At 38.6% G+C, this 15,279-nt stretch overlaps 1 protein-coding gene across 9 annotated transcripts in view; it reads left to right on the forward strand.

Moving 5' to 3' along the window:
- The first annotated feature begins 564 nt into the window (after nt 1-564).
- Nucleotides 565-15,279, forward strand: part of LOC117431977 (agrin) — a 159,119-nt gene continuing 144,404 nt past the window's right edge. For 5 of the 9 annotated variants that reach the window (XM_059002375.1, XM_059002378.1, XM_059002376.1 and 2 more), the window contains exons 1-2: nt 565-1,121; nt 2,884-3,145. In XM_059002375.1, coding sequence (XP_058858358.1) covers nt 924-1,121; nt 2,884-3,145 — 460 coding nt within the window. In that variant the 5' untranslated portion in view covers nt 565-923. The remainder of the gene's footprint in view (nt 1,122-2,883; nt 3,146-15,279) is intronic. The other 4 variants (XM_059002380.1, XM_059002381.1, XM_059002382.1 and 1 more) reach the window with 1 other exon arrangement.

Here is a 15,279-nt window from a genome sequence, read left to right on the forward strand (position 1 = left end):
AACACACACACACACCTACCTTAACATTAGGGTGAGGGTATGGACAATAGAGGAATCGCATTTAGGACAATGTATTGCATTTTTAATGCATGCCTATGCATAAGTAATAGGATTTGCCAATACAGTAAACTACTGCAAACAACATGTTACTGACGTTATGTTTCTTCTAAGATTCTAATTCGTAGTACTGTACTGTTGTACCAGATCTTGACAAACTACTCCGCTGTCCTCTAGTTTGTTCTGGATACTGCAAACCTATGATTTTCTATTACAAGCAGTCAAATTATAGCTTGCCCTAGTTGAAATTAAAGCCTGCAAAAATATCAGTTTGGTCGGAACACAAGGAACTCTTTGGTTTAGCAACGTTGCACTGAAACAACTGTTTGTACATAATGTAGATATTTCTTTATTCAGGTAAATATAAACCCCGCCACATTACAGTCTTTTTTTAAAAAAGTGGCTCTACTGGGTTAACCCGTACTGCTTAAAAACTGACATCACGTCCGTCTTTTCTGATTATCCATTAACCTTTTATTTCTTTATTTATTTATTTATTTTTTATTCAGTTTGGTGTGTTGCTGCATTTCCTGGGGGTGGCGTTTTACACCAGTCTCTGCAACGAGAGGGAAGACAGATTTTTCACCAGTCTTATCAGCAATTCCGATTGCATGCAAATCCGCAGCGTCACTCCTGTGAAAGAAAGAAAGAAAGAAAGAAACCGAGGGACCATTGCACATTCCTCCTCATCGGAGAACCAAGTCGTTTTTCTTTTCAGTCCCCGCTTTGCAACAAAGTAGCAAACCAGATGCATTAGATCTGGCTGCACCCAAAGGTCTCTATTCATGTGGTTATAGCATCGAAGTTTAGAAAGAGGTATTAAAAAGAGGTTGTGTTACTTTTCTGAGATTTTATTTACCGTCACCATGGGCACAAAGTGGAGACGGATTGCAGACTTTTCCTGTTGGACTTTAATATTGGTCGCGGTTTTGTTCAAACGCTGTCATGGAAGTTGTGCGGAAAAAGAGTTGGAAAGCAGGGAAGAAGAAGCCAGTGTTGTTTTAACTGGAACTGTTGAAGAAATCATGAACATGGATCCAGTGCACAATACTTACTCTTGCAAGGTAAGATTTCGGGGGAGAAGGTGTTTGATTTTGGAGAACACCGTGCGAAGTAGGTATACAGTATACAGACAGGAGAAGAAATTAGAAAAGCGCTCCCTTTGTGAACATTGACAAGAAGTATTTGTTCCAGGTCTGCTTTCTCACAATCTGAGATTTTAACGTCAGTTTACACTCGTCATTTTAAAGATCTATTACCAGTTTCAAATTTTTGAAAAGAAAAGTTTAGATTGTTTTGACATAACTACCGCTGTTTCTGATCTCATTCGTATAGCTAAGTGCCCTGCACCCCTACCCGCAACTAAATATTGCGGTGTGATTTGCAGTAACCAGGTAAGTATAGGTATAGCCCATGCTTTATCTGTTGAACTTTGATACTGAGGCTACTGTAGAGTAAGCAGGGCGAGGCGTTTAAATCTGCCTTATTTGCAGTAATTAGGTCGCAGGTATACAGATAAGAGAGGATTTTAATGTTTTCTGGACATACACCCCCCGGGTAGTTGTTGTTGTTGTTGTGTGTGTGTGTATGTAAACTAAAGCCATCTTCTACAAACTTGTTTTGTGTTTCAACACAACCCAATGTTGTTAGCATGACTAACCCCCTCCAGGCTATAGACATGCCTGAGAGCGGAGTTAAACAGTAATGTAGGGTCTCAATCAACACCCACTACCTCGCAGACTATATATAATTATTATTATTATTTATTTTTACATTTAGTATTAGAATTACTAAAACAAAAGAAAAACATTAATTAATACTTTCGTTTTTAGGGTAACTACATGATTGTTTACAGTTATGACGTGTAAATAAGAAAACTAACACCTTTCTTACATTTAAAACTCCCACTTATCCTTTCCTGTCATTTTTGCTATACTAACGCCAATCTTCCATTCCCTGCACACAGTCCGAATTATGCCCCATCAAAAAGTAGATTGATTTCCGCGTGACCGTAAAACAGAAGGGCTAAATGGACTGTTGCAGAGTTTAATTAGGCAATGCAGCATAAACACATGGGCCCCTGCTTCATCCCCAGACTACACTTGTGATTTACTTGTTGCTGTTGCTCTCCCTAGTCTGCACGTTGTACAGGTTGTGTTCATCATTGCACCCTGCCTGGGCGTTTCACCTTCGTAGTTAAGAGAGATTCAACCAGTGACTGAAAGTACGATTAATATTATTATTATTAGACACCTTTGATAAGCTTTTTATCACACCAAAAAGTGACCGTTGGCAAGATGAGGGTATCTTTATGCAAGTTTGATGTAGTTTTACCCATCTAAATCCTTCTGTTTCCCATGCATTTCCCATGGTGAGACAGTACTGTGTCTCTCCTGTCCATTCTATACCACGCTCATACTGTGCTTTACCATCCTTTTACCATGGCATACCTGTGGTTAACCTTCACCGCAGTATACTGTAGCTGGGTGTCTGATCTTCTGCTTCAGTCGTACAAGCATTTTGAATTCCTTGACCTGTAACTATTTCTGACAAAGTTGTGAGCTCAGTCCTAAACAACACTACAATGCCATCAATACACATAAGACATGTTTTTTGTCTAATTAAATGATGGCATAGATAAGCCGCTACAGTGGTGTGCCATATCGGAAACCACCTGGAGAAAACTGCTCACTTCTGATCACTGCTCAAGGGACTGTGTAATATTAGGTATTTTGAGGCAGGTGGTCTTTACATACAGGTTTCCTGTGGTTCAAACTGGTGTTTAGAAGGTTCATAGAAAATAAATAATGCCTTGTTTTTCAATAGGTGAGAGTCTGGCGCTATCTAAAAGGCAAAACAACGGTGACCAATGAAATTCTCCTGGACGGCGGGAATAAAGTCATGATTGGAGGATTCGGGGACCCTGGGATCTGTGACAATCAGGTGTCTACCGGCGACACGCGGATTTTCTTTGTCAACCAGGCTCCTGAATATATGTGGCCTGCTCACAAGAATGAGCTGATGCTGAGCTCCAGCCTGATGAGGATTACTCTGAGGAACCTGGAGCAGGTGGAGCACTGCGTGGAAGGTATGTGGGCCCTTCGGTACAACCCTGCAAGAATAAATCACAATGAATATTAGAAACCCATTAAGGAAAAGATATGAAAAAAGTATGTGTCATCAGCCTGGGTGTGTGTTTTTTATTTTTTTCACTGTTGTCTACTGTTTTGTAGTGCCCTTGAATGGAGCAGCTTCCTGATATAAAACTAAATTAAAACTAAAGTTTTAAATGCGTGCTGTAATATATCTGTGATGGGAGATGACTCAATAAAGGTTTTGAATCTCCGATAGTAGTGGGATATGTTGTGTGGGGAAGCAGGGTAGATAGTACACGGTCGCTATGGAAACCTCCATTAGTAAAATCTCCAGGGCTTGATTTTTCTCAAGCCTATACCACTGTTACATTTGTAATTGTATTGTCCCTGCTAAGACTTTGATTGCAGTAGCATATTGTGTATCCTTTTTTATTTTATTTTTAAACCTGTGTCATGCTATCCTCTCCTGTAGCTCTCAACCTCTTTCAATGATTAATATTTCACACATGAAGCAGTAGACAGAGAGCCAGTGGTGTGTGTTCAGGGTGTTGTGTATAAGTGAGTATTGTGTAATCTGAGGTAACTACCTTTAACAGGAACTGTTGCCCCAGGTTATCTTTTACGCTGCGTTCCAAAGCAATGGAAGCTGTGGTTTGTGTTGCAGCTTTTTCTCCTGCGTGACCCTGAGAGTTCACTTCCAGGTGGGTTTCGTTCTGGGAACAGGATGGCATCAGGAAACCAATTTATGGATTAGAAAGAGGGCAAAAAGCTCCATGATCTCACGCGTCGTCTTAGTTTTGATGGCTGCTTCGGGCTCTGGTAATAATACGTAATCTTGGTGGCACAGATTTATAAAACCATTTTTTGTTACACAGAGGAACTGGAAAAGTGGAGGGTGGAGGGCAGGGGAAATGTACCGCATTTTTGAAAGCAATTCCTGGTAAGCCGATCTCATACCAGCATGATGTTGTGAACGGCTGTAAGTGGAATCTGGCACATCTTTGAAAATTGCGCTGCGGGCTGTCTAGGCACGGAACTCTTGAGTGGTAACACAGCAGTGCAAGTCCTCTCACTATGGCAAAGAGCGCCAGCATGCAGTGTTCAGGAGCTGGTCGAAAATGTTACTTAAATGTATTTATTAAAACCAAGCCTGTTTAAAGGAACCTTAATGTGATTAGTGCACTGCAGTGTTGCTGCATAATGTATTAATGCAATGTGTTTAGCTGGATGATGTTTTACTGGTGATTTAGTTTATTATTAAATCTAGAATTATTACCAAAGAGAGCGAGGCTAGGGGACATTTAATTTAATTTACACTATTACTATTTCCCAATACATCATTCATCTATCTATCTATCTATCTATTTATCTATCTATAGATATTATTATTATTATTATTATTTATTTCTTAGCAGACGCCCTTATCCAGGGCGACTTACAATTGTTACAAGATATCACATTATTTTTACATACAATTACCCATTTATACAGTTGGGTTTTTGGTGGAGCAATCTAGGTAAAGTACCTTGCTCAAGGGTACAGCAGCAGTGTCCCCCACTGGGGATTGAACCCACAACCCTCTGGTCAAGAGTCCAGAGCCCTAACCACTACTCCACACTGCTGCCCTACATATATAGATATATATATATAGATATTTTTTCTGTTTTGAAATGAAATGCAATCTACTTGTACAGTAATTACTTAAAGGAACAGTTTAGGATTACACATGTTTTATTGTGAAATGGGTATTGGGGATAAAAAAAAAACCCAGAATGCATGTTTTGGTTACAGGTCAGTGCAAGCTTAAATACTATACCACAGTACAGTAGGTTTTTGTTTAAAAGGCAAAACTTTCATCCAAGTCTAAAACATATATATATTTCTATTGGGCGCCACTATATCGTCTTCCAGTGTTTTGTAAACTAATCCTGAAGCATATTTTTTCACTCGCTAAAGCAAGCCCACAAGTGACTATCCAGATCAATAGGTACATCTGACACTGTTTTGTTCTTGAAGTAACTATAGTGACATTACACATACTGTGCCAAGCACAGCCCTAGCCTAAACTTGCAAAGCTTTAGTTGAACCGCCTCCTGAGCACTGTGGCATGAAGAAAGCAGTTGATAACTGGCTTGCCGGTGCTGTAACTGGGTAACTGTGTTGGGGAGTGTCATAGAAACAGGATGGTACCTGCTATGGCAAGTGAGCTAATGCTTTCCTTACTGTACAGTACCTTGGCAGCTTGGGGAATTTGGAATTTGAGGTGTGGGCCTACGATAATATTTCGAAAGAAAAGAGCCTGATAATGTCGTACCGTTGATGAGTTTTAGAATGACAGAAATTCCTTGCACAGGTGCAGACAGGAATGCATGTTGTGTTTTGCTTGCCGCTTTTAATGCTTAGCGGGCTCAATCAAGGTAGGAAAAAAAAAAAAGAAAATGGCTTGAGGGTATGCATTCTTAAAGTATCAAAGCCTCGCTTTGTCTGATTGTTATACCTTCAAGACAATGAAATCTTAACATCCTGTAAAAATATATTTACAAGGTATATGTGTACATTTGAATAAATGCATTTTGCTGACACAACATACATCAACAACCGCCCCCCCACCCCCGCAGTACCATGCTGTCAAACTAAAGATCTTGCTAGGCAGGAGATGCAAAGTTTTAAGCAGCCCAAATTCAAGTCTTTTATATTTGTTAACCCTGACCAAATTCAGCCTCGGAGGGCTGTGTGTAATAATCGTGTATGTTGAAGCAGGTTTGCAGCATGCATTGCATCTTAAAACATTTGTTGTAAAAGTGTCACTATTACAACACACTCCTTCCTTTTAAAATATTCCTGTACTACCTTTGATCTAATTTCTTAAATATAAAGGCAGTTATTATTTTTAATCACACATCCCACCCCCTGTTTTGCCTACAGTAACCGCTGTCATAGAAACCATTATTTCTGTGGTGGACAAGCAGCAGAATGTATTGATTCATTCTGTCTCAGTGGAAACGCTGTCTCACGCTGTCTTGCTTGGAAATGCGTGCTGCATTATTTTGCTGTACATTTCGTAAGTGTCAGTAAACAGGGAACAGTCTTGACATCTAGTGCCTTCCCTTGCGCACAGTCAGAGCTGCAGTGTCCCGTGGTTTTCTTCACCACCTTACTCGAGTGTTGCATGCAGACTCTGTTAGCTTCCCCGCAAGGTGCCTCCATCCTACCTCTCGCTTTGCAGTTGACTCGGTTCCCCAGGAACCCAATCCCTGAGTGGTGTTTGTGTAGATGCAGGGCTTGGTGGAAAGGGTCTAATTAGATTGACAAAGACTCTCTCAGCTGGGTGGCCCTCCAATGGCATGCAGCAGCTGAGCTGAGACTGCCTGTGAATATTTGGTAACTGTGATTTTATTTGTGGGTGATATATTTTTTTTGGACATTTTTGTTGAGGGACTGGAAGTCGCTTTGCTGCTCAAGGACAGGTTATGAAGCTGTCCCTCAGTACTGTGTTTTAGAAGGTGGATTGTGGTTTTACATGGTTGCTGGTCACTCAGTGGAAGGTGTAAGAGGAGGATTGAAACCAATGGAGTTTCACAACATATTTACATGCATGCTGTGATAAGGAAGATGTGTAGTGCTCCTTTTAACACCCTACTCTATGCCACATTCCTTGTAAAAAATAAAAATAATAAATATATATATATATATAGTGTATCTTTTCACTTTGACTCTCCATTGCTATAACATTAACAGTTCTTTATGGACATTTTTGACTTCACATTGGTTTCAAAGACCCCCCATTAACACCAAAAAAAAAATTATTTGCAGAAAGATGGTACTCTTGGACTGGCTAATGTTACCTTAGGTAAGGCAGGCCAAATGTATTATCTTTTTGCAAAGAAGGCTTTTTTTTAATGTAGCATCTTTTAATATTGTTTCCCACCAATCGGTGCTGGTGGGGGAAGGAAATGTGACAAGGCGTGTGTTGTTGTGCCTTTTCCTTGGTGTAGTTAATTAGGGTTGCATTGTCTGACAGAGTACAGAAGAATAGAGAAACACAATCAGTGGCAGAGATGTTGAACTGTGGAGGAGATGCCCTCGCTGAAATCTCAGTACAGTCATCCTGTAACCTTTTTATTATTTGTTTTCATTAAACGGTATACATATCGACCCTTATTATTACAGTGTTTGGAATTGCACTTGTGAGAGCTGTGCTACTGACAGATGCCAACCTAATGGTGTCTGAAAATGTGTGGGGTGTAATTAAATACTTCTTAGTGGAAGGCTTTCATAGGTTTAGATTTTATAAACCCCTCGTTACCTGTTCATTGTCACGGAATGGTCTCAGGGTTGGAATATGGAAGGATTTTGAGGAATCCTAATGGGGGGGAAAAAATCGGTTTGTTTGTAGAAGTAGGAGGCTCTAAATATCTCCACTGTGTTTTCCTTGTTGAACACGCTAAAGTTATCTGCCTCTTGTTCTGTTGTTTGGTAGATTTTAAGAACATGGCGATAAGGACTCTCCTTTTGATAGTTTTAAAGGCTTTTGATACTTTTAAATTCCTAAAGTAATAGGCTATAGAATAATAATAATAAGAGATTACACATTTACAGTATCCAATTCCAAGTAATCCACCTTTGTGTTATTTAATATAACATTGGCAAAAGGTTCTCCCATATTAACGCCACTTTTGTACTCTTGCATAAGCCTCACCGAAGCTCCTAATTAAATGTACATCTAAAAATTTCCGCTAATTTAATATTGTAATGAGAATGAAAGGTGAGAAAATAATTCCACATTGGTTATTCCAATAACATTTTAGATTAACACTTCAGGCAAGTAAAATATAGCGGCCGGGTAGAGCATAGTGATGCAAAATTAGGCTTTGCTAATGACTTAATTTAAAAACATCCTATTGCACTTGGAATAAAACCTTTCATGTTTCTGTGGGTGCAATGTTAATATGCAACCTGACTCCCTAGGTGCAATAACTTATAGCTTGAATTGTTGTGATATACTGTACATGCTCAAATGCAGTCATGGTTTTAAAGACCGCATTGAAGCTCTTGGCATACTGAGGAAGCGTCTAAAAAGCAAGCCCGGCTGTGTGACAGCACTGAGTATACTTTTCTAGCAGGAGCATCCTTGGATAAACAGGTACACTTATACAGATAGTCTGACATCAAAGCTTGTGAAAGAAGATCTGCTTCAGTGCTGCTTTTCGCTTGAATATCTTGAGTTTGTTTGCCTGAATAGAGAACTCCTCCACTTTACTTTCTCTTTCATGTCAGAGAGTAAAGCTACTTAAATTTGTGTGTAGCGTCTACCTTCCCAAAGCCTCAAAACAACAATATTTAAGACCAAAGCTATATATAAAATAGGGATTCATAATGAGTCTGATTTTAGGCACTTTATGGCTGTCCCAGACTCAGCATTCTGACAGTGGGTAAGATTATATTGGAGAAAAGTGTCCCCTCCACCCTCAAACATATCTTTTAATAGGAAGGTCTTTCTCAGGGCTCGTACAGTCTCAATGCCTGATAATTGCTTGTACAAATCTGCTGAGATGGAGGTGCTGAAAAGTAACGGCCTGACAGCAGTGATATGCAGCGAAATAGCTGAGATGCCAGTGAGGCTTTGGCATTCAGCAACAAAGAGCAAGTCTTACTTAGCGAGAGAGCTGGATGCCAGCTTAATTAGGTGAGGTTCTTTAAAGATTAAAACCAGATCCTTTTAATTAGAAAGGGGAATGCAGTGACTTGCTGTACTATATTGGTCTTAAATTGAAAATGTTACCACTACATGTACCTTAATGATTGGTCTTTTGAAGCTTAATTCTCACAATCCTGCTACTGCTGAAGGGTAGTGCTCAGTGACATCTAAAAGCAGCAAGACTCTGGGTTGAAACACTGCACGGTTTTACAGTGCAGTGACAGAAAACTCTTCCGCCATTTTGTAATTTAGTGATACTACTAGCTTGGGAAGTTCTGGATATCAACTTTGACAGGGTTAATGGGGGTGATCAACCAGGGACTTGAGGCTAGTAAAGGAGGAAATGCATTATTGTATGAAAATGATGCTCTGTGGGAATTGTTTGCAGCCCGGTCTTGGGTCGCTGGTTCGGTGTGGGGTATTTCCTGCCGGTCTGTTTGCTCTGAATATTTCACTTGCTTTGTGCATATTTTCAATAGCGTTACAAAGTCTAGACGTGTGCTCATTTTAACAGACATTTCCTCTGAATAAAAATGTGTGTGAATCCCACTTTGCTGCTTCCGACAGTCAATTCCCTTTCTCAGTAGTTCAGTGACCTTTTATAGTGGTAATATTCAGTGACCTTTATAGTGGTAATATTTCCTGTGGAGGTATTCTATTAGTCTAGTGGAGCCTCGTCCACCTTTTGTAAACATCCTTTTAAATAACCAATTAAATTATTCAAATGTAACAAAAAAAAAAAACATAACTTTGAGGTTAGTGTTGTACTGAGACTGGAAAATTGGGACCTCCTGCCCAAATTAACCAGAGGCGTTGGGTTAGTTTGGTGGAAACACTTGTACAGAATTAAGTTTACAACTAAGGTTCAGGAGGATGGACAAACGCTCACACATTTATCACTTCCTCTTATTGAATCCAAATTGAATAATTACCACTAGCATAAATAACCTGTTTACTCACCCTTCCTTTCGCATTTGTTCTTTCGCAACCCACCACCCGCCCCCATCTCCTACTTTAAATTTCTAAGTATAGTACTATGGGGGGGTCTCCTGCCAGGCCAGGTAGGGGATCTTCGACCCAAGTAGGTGTTATGACAGATTGTTTGTTCCATGTTCATTTGCTTCACATACTTCATCTATAAAGTTGTTTCTCTAATCATTGTGTCGGTGGGTTTGTCCTGAACTACTGAAATTGTGTTTAGGATGCCCCTGTTAAAGTCAGTTTGACAAGACCAAGTTGTGTGCTGTTTTTAAAGTATGCATAGTAAAAGCGATTAAGAAATGAACAAACATTATTATTTTGGACTTTATGTCGGGAATATTTTTTAGCTATTTTCTTAAACATCTTTTTATTTAGAACAAATTCTTTAAATGGCTGCATGTAAACGGGTGGACTGTTGGCTTTCGAATGAATACGCTGTACGCGCTTTGACTTGTGTGTTACACAGTAATTGACTCTTTGCTTTGGGAAGTGCAGGGTAATGTAATTCAGAAGCACTTTGGCTATATGACAGAATTGCTATTGCAGTCAAGAGCATTGCATGCTTATAACATTGCATGTCTTATCTATAATATGCTGACTTCGGTTAGGAAAAGCGATTTGAATGCCTTAGGGTTGTCTAAAATCTAGAAAATGTACAATAAAGAGTCAAGCTAAGCAGAAATAGTACTGAAAGAGTTCTTAAACAATTGAAGGTTATATTGCATTTGTAGTCAAAGTTGCAGGGTTTTGTAAAGATCCACTGGTTTAAGAAATGTGAGCTGTAATTGAGTTGCAAGGTTATGAATTTTATTCCTAGTGCAGTGTAATAGTAGATGACTAAGCATAATGGGCCCAGACATGTCTTAATTTTATTCTTTAATGCGATTCCTGACTTATCAGAGTAGGAGAACTCCATACCTTAAGGCTTTCTGTATAATGTGCTCTTTTTAAAAAGCCTTTGTAGTGCTTTCATGTGCAGACCATGATTTACTACATGCATTTAGATCACAGTACTTGGGATGATCTAAAGCAATGCAGCCTGCATTAAATGAAATAGCAGATACATATATAAAGGAACGTGCAGCATTTGGAGTGGGTAAGTTCAGGCAACCTGCTGGTTTAGAAGTCTGCTTCTGGAAATGGTGGAAAATGGTGATTTGAGTTTCCACCAAAAGTGAAAGCATAAATTCTTATTTTTAACTAAGCTGAAGTGAAATGATTGTAGGGCTTTCCTTTAAAAAGTACGAAATAACCAATTATGTGTAACAGAAGTTTTTGAATTGAATGAATGTTTTTAACGGCAAATCATATAGACAACAGTTTGGGCAACTGTCTTCTTTGGTGTGGAATTACTGAGTCTTTAAGACTGACCCTCTTGAGTGGATCAGGCATTGAATTAGCTTCTCACTAAAATGTGTCCCTGCAAGAGCATTCCGTAGGCTAGTGGCTTACATTTGCATTGAAAATGAAGAAGTACACACTGCACTGTACGATGCTTGCATTGATTAATGCCTTCATTTAATTCGAAAGGCCAGAGCCATTTGCTTCGCTCACAAGTTGCCGATATGTTTCTTCTGCCAGCAAATTCTCTTGCCCAGTCAATTCTAATTACAAACCATATCTTTTAAACAGAGCACAGTGGCAAATGAAGACATCCTTTATATATTGCAACCACTTCTGAAATATAAATCCTCAGTACTTATTCAATTAATGGGAACTCCCAAAGGACTCTAACATAACAGTGGGGATATTTTCAGATACAAAGTGCGCACTTTATTTCTGGAATTGGAAACAAAAAAATAAGTTTTCAATAATCTCAATGCACATTGTAGAGGGTTGAAAAGATCTAAATTAAAAGCTTGAGAAGTAGTTTTCAGAGTGAATTTTAAATCTAAGAAAACCTGACATTTCACAGACCCTGATTAGCACGAATCTTGGACTACCTAATGTTGCCTTTAAGGTGGTCCAAGAATAGTGCAAATCTGGATCTGAGAAGCCTATTTTTACGTTTGCATAGTTCTACTGTATATAATAGCAAATAATGTTTCAGTTACTTTCTCTGATAGTCTGACAGAAAGCCCCAGTAAAGAAATCATCAGAAGTGCACACCCTTAAAGGAAACCCTTCAAGAGCCCTATTGCTTCCTGTTCTGCTTGGCCTTTCTGTAGGGTTAAACCAAAGAGCATCCCCCAGAGGAGCCAGACCTGTGAGTTCCCACACCCTGCCAGACTTTCCAGACACGTCAAGCCCATCATTAAAGTAGAATCCGTGGTTAGAACCCTCTTGCAAATCAAGGTGCAGTTGCTCCCAGGCAATGGCAGCGCTGACTGGGTTTGGGATTGAGCCTTTAGGGAAAAGCTCTTGATGCAAATCCTCAAAGAACTGGGTAAATGTTGGAATAGGATGTGTGTTGCTGCTGTATTAACATTTCTTCTTTTCAGTTGCATTGGTATAGTAAAGATTGAGCCTTGGACCACTGTCATCTCTTTGAACCATATTTTAAATGGGAATAAATGAACATCAATGCATTACCCCTCCATTTTGTGACCAGCATAATTCATATGAGCATCATGCCTGTTTTTTTCCCCCTATTTGCTTGATTTCCATTACACGAGAGTAGATGTAATGGACATCAAGTATACAAAAACAATTATTTAATTGGATAAGAAGCGCTAACTTTTAACATCAGAAGGGGGTAGCTATGCATCAGCAGGTTCAAGGTGGGATGTTATCTTCATCTTCAGGGCACATATTTAGTGGCAGATCTGATGCAAATGTTTTAGATTGAACACACACACACAAAGGGTCCCTGTGCAGCCTATAACTAATTATTACTAAAATGTTTTAGAGACCCATTTTACACAAAAAATAACACATGTGTATTTTATATATATCTATCTATCTATATCTATCTATCTATATCTATCTATCTATCTATATATATATATATATATATATATATATATATATATATATATATATATATATATATATATATATAAAATCTCTCAATAGGTTACATTGGGTAGGTAACAGTATAATGCTGTAAGCTAACAGTATGCATCCCGGTATGATCACTCTACTTAACTGTAAGTTATCTGCATGGAGACTCGGAGAGCATGCTTTTAGTCTCCTTGGTGTTAGGATGGACTGTTTATTTAAATTAAAGGAAAGCTGTGATTTTTCACAAAATACAGCAGCAAAGTAGAAGAGATTAGTTCAGCCAATTTGCCTGAAGAGCAAACTACTCTTTCATCTTTGTACGATCTCGACCTTTTAAACTGAGGTCGGAATCATAAGCTAAAATATAATAAAGAAGACATCGGTACAGTAATTCGGAAGAAAAGGAAAAGCAATACAGCAATTTATATATAAAGAAATAGATATTTTTTGTTGAAAAATACAAATGAACAGGAGTCAAGTATTTAATCCTTTTGAAGCAAAATGAGAGTGCCACCATGAATGTCCCTACAGAAACACTTTTGGTAAGCTACCAAAACTGAACGTTTGGCTGAAAGAATTGCAAACTTTTGTATTGTCGTAGAGACTCTACGTTCACTATATATATATATATATATATATATATATATATATATATATATATATATATATATATATATATATATATATATGTTTGTAAAAAAGCTTCACTCACTCCTGTTCGTTCTCCCCTTTAATAATGTGTATAATGTGTTTTCTTCTAACATTCCCATGTGTTATTTCTTGTCATTTTATTACCAAGACAATTTCAGTAGACATGCCTGAGAATATAAACATGCTATCAAAAGAGAAAATGAAGGCTACAATGTTCCTTTATATAGATGCTATTTGGACTAAATAACTGGTGAGCTTAAAAACCGAGAAAATCAAATTGAAATAATATTAACCCCATTCCTCCATATCAGATATTGTAATCAGGTCAGTGAATTCAAACACACGGAATGATCTTTCTCCAAAGCTCTACCTTTGCATGTGGGAACTCAATTAAGATTTCTTTAGATGGAGTGTTAGAATCTGTACCTAGACTGATAAAGTGGAAATTAAATCCTAATTTAAATGCTGTAGAAGCTGTCAATATAAACGTTTAACCTCTTTTTTTTCCTCCATAGCAACAGTAAAAAAAGCGATCCCTGATTCAGAACATAGTGCAGTTTCTCATTCAACTGCCCTTTGCCCCATCGCTATGAGTAATACAGGCAAACACAGCAAGTTACATTAGGAAAATAAGTACTTTACCTTCAAATTGGTTTACAGTTCTGTGTTTGATAAATCTGTATATCAAAAATTAGCATTACAAAAAACAATGTACTGTTAAAAAACACACACTCCCCCCTCACGTCCCCCTGCCCCCCACACCTAGACCAGGAGGAGAGAGGTATTTGGCACAGACTGACACCGATAATTAAAAAGTGAATTGGTGGTTTTCAGCAGCCTTTGAATAGATTCCATTTTCTTGAGAGAAGGAATTTGTGAAATGCAGCATTGCTACGGGAGCATGTTGAAACGGAGGTAACTTTTGATTTTTTCCCATTCGTACAAAGCTGGAATAGTTTTGTTTTAGCCGTGATGGATGTTTGTTAACTTTGTCACTGTTCAGAGCAATTTCCCTCATTATTCTTTCACTCTGATTACACCAATTATGCTTGATTTTTACACTGCATAATGGAATTACTTAGTAGTGTTACTGTAGCTGTTGACACAAGCGGGTGACTAACATTCTGTGAGGCAAATAGACAACATTGTTTTTGTATACTGGAGATTTGCAGCAGATGCAGGATTTTCAACCTGGACTTAATTCAGGATGACCATTGAGGATCTTATCAAGCAGCATGCTTTAGTGTACTTCAGTACAACTTCCTTCTTGGTACAGATTTATGCAGAATAGGACGGATATGCAGGAAAAGGCTGGTGACGACTCCCAACTGTTTTCACAGTGAAACCTTTCAAAATGGCAATAGGGGTCCACCCTCTGTAAGCCAAAAAAAGCGCACAACATTGACGTTTGGGCACTTCCCAAATACATGAAATAGCAGCTCCCTAAACGTGTTTATCTCATGGAAAGAATTATTTTGCTATTTATAAAAGCAGGACCCACAGCATGAGGAGTGGATTTTGTTCGATTGGGAGGCATTTGTTCCTGTCTCGTTACATCAATTGGAAGTTTCCATTTGAAACAAAGTCCCTCTTGGGGAATAAGCTGCTTTAGTCCTGAGGGGTCTGGTTTAGGGAGTGTTGTCATAACGCCTGTCAACTTTCCAAAACTCTTGTTTCTAAAAAAAAAAAAAAAAGCTCAATTTCAATTAGCAGACACTGCTATGGAAAGGTTTAAGTGCAGGTACCGTTTAATACATTGCAGGGGGCTAAAGTCTGTCATTACATCGTCATTTAAAGCACTTGGTACCCTCAGGGGTCTACTTTTTAGTTCTCAAGGTTTGAACAATAGGCTGA

Source organism: Acipenser ruthenus, chromosome 27 (assembly GCF_902713425.1).
Source record: "Acipenser ruthenus chromosome 27, fAciRut3.2 maternal haplotype, whole genome shotgun sequence".
NCBI classification, from domain to species: domain Eukaryota; kingdom Metazoa; phylum Chordata; class Actinopteri; order Acipenseriformes; family Acipenseridae; genus Acipenser; species Acipenser ruthenus.